Raw genomic sequence first — 1,803 nt, 5'->3', positions numbered from 1 at the left:
ATAATAAATATAATAATTATAACAAAAAAATACTAAAAACTCTTCTCTTAACGTAAATAAATTGTTTAGCAATAAAGTGTTAATCGAAATCGTTATAGAAAACATTTTTCATGACTTCTGTGCGTATCCTGATATCACAACAGCTTTTGTACGAATGAACATATCGGGGAACGCAACAAAGACGGGAGAAGAGAACACGATGAACAGGAGGAGGCGGTGCGACGGTAGGCACGTCCGCTAATTGGATAATTACGGAGTGCGCCGCGTTTGTTTTATAATTGGGCGAAACCGGGGAACCGTCGTTGCCTCGACGTGCCAAACAACAAAACGGCCGGAGTCACGCTCTACGTGACAAACTACCCTCGGAGCTAATCCAGGAGCCGAGGGTTCGCATCCCTCCGACTCCCTAAGCCCATCCCACCCCCATCGACTCGTGCTTTTGAGCCCTCCGCGCCAGCCGACGTCAACCACTCTTCGACTCGCCGCCGATTCATCGTTTGTCCACCTACCAACGGTTCACCACCGCCCATCTTCGTGACACGACGTGGGGCAACTTGTCTCCTTTCTCTCCAATTTTTATGAAGAGATAGAATATAATTTAAATTCAGATCATTCCTTTAGGTATCATTCATTTTAAGAAGACATCTTTCTACAAAGAAAAATAAAATTTTTTTACGTTAGATGAATTTGTTATAAATCTCCCCCTTCTTTCTAGTTACGTGCAGAGATAAAGTAAAATATAATTTAGATCTAAATCATCTAAGAAAAATTTGTCTATGTTAGTCAAAAGAGGACAAACTGAAAAGTTTGTTTCTATCTAATTGATAAAAAAATAAGATTAACGACCATCCATAATTCGATATAAATAATCTTATTAGCGATAATTTTTTAAACTGTAATTAACTGTAAATAAAAAGTAAAATAAGAAATGCGCCCTGAGATACGATAAGAAAAAAAATTTCTCTTAATGTCATCGAACCTGAAGAAGTCGCGTGCGGGCGCTTTAATTCGACTCTTCTAATCTCGGTATTGTCAGAAGAACAAGGGGCAAAACAAGTAGTAGGAGAAACTGGTCCCAGTTAGAAAACGATTGACTCACTGACTGACTGATTACGAAACGCTCTTTCGTTAGGGTCGCAAGCCCTTCCCGACCCTTCAATTCAATCCCTTCCTCGCTTGGCGTTTCGATCTCAGCGTAAACACGTCTCGTGCATCACCTAGCTATGTCAAAAGTTCTAGAAATTTATGCGCAATAAGCATGAAAAAAATAATTGGCGCAGAACCGCTTCGGGAGAAAGGCATTAACGATGAAAAATAATCACCTCTAATATAATATAGTGGAATAACACAGTGGAATACTTGTTCATTAATTTTTACAATTTCATTCATATTTCAGAATTTTAATAATATTAACATAAATTTTAATTAAATATATGAGAAGCGCCAATTTGCTTCTCACATTTAATTGATTTATTTATATAAACTATTCGATTTCTAATCTTGATTATTCAATATAAATTTTTCTTATGCATAATTTTGTGCTTTAATTTCAATAAAATCAGAGACTGATATCAATAATTACTTTGATAAGAAAATCGCTTCGAGTTCTTTCCTTTTTTTCATCTTTAACATCATAATTCTACATCTCTGGTATTAACTAGCTTCTAACGCGAGAGGCATGCGTATAATAATAATATGACTTACCATGAAGTTCCATATACAAATTCGTCGGTGGAGGAACATTCGCATACGCAGTTGATCTGTTATTACGATTCACATGATGACTGTAAGAAAACATTTTGT

General features: G+C 36.6%; 1 protein-coding gene across 1 annotated transcript in view; it reads right to left on the bottom strand.

The window, feature by feature from the left end:
* LOC108684782 (5'-3' exoribonuclease 2 homolog) overlaps positions 1-1,803 on the bottom strand; it is a 36,468-nt gene that overhangs the window by 27,518 nt on the left and 7,147 nt on the right. Inside the window, exon 15 of the mRNA XM_018189263.1 lies at positions 1,705-1,784. Within this exon, the coding sequence (XP_018044752.1) occupies positions 1,705-1,784 (80 nt within the window). The remainder of the gene's footprint in view (positions 1-1,704; positions 1,785-1,803) is intronic.

Source organism: Atta colombica, unplaced genomic scaffold, assembly GCF_001594045.1.
Source record: "Atta colombica isolate Treedump-2 unplaced genomic scaffold, Acol1.0 scaffold140, whole genome shotgun sequence".
Lineage (NCBI taxonomy): Eukaryota > Metazoa > Arthropoda > Insecta > Hymenoptera > Formicidae > Atta > Atta colombica.
This window is presented reverse-complemented; position numbering and strand designations above follow the sequence as displayed.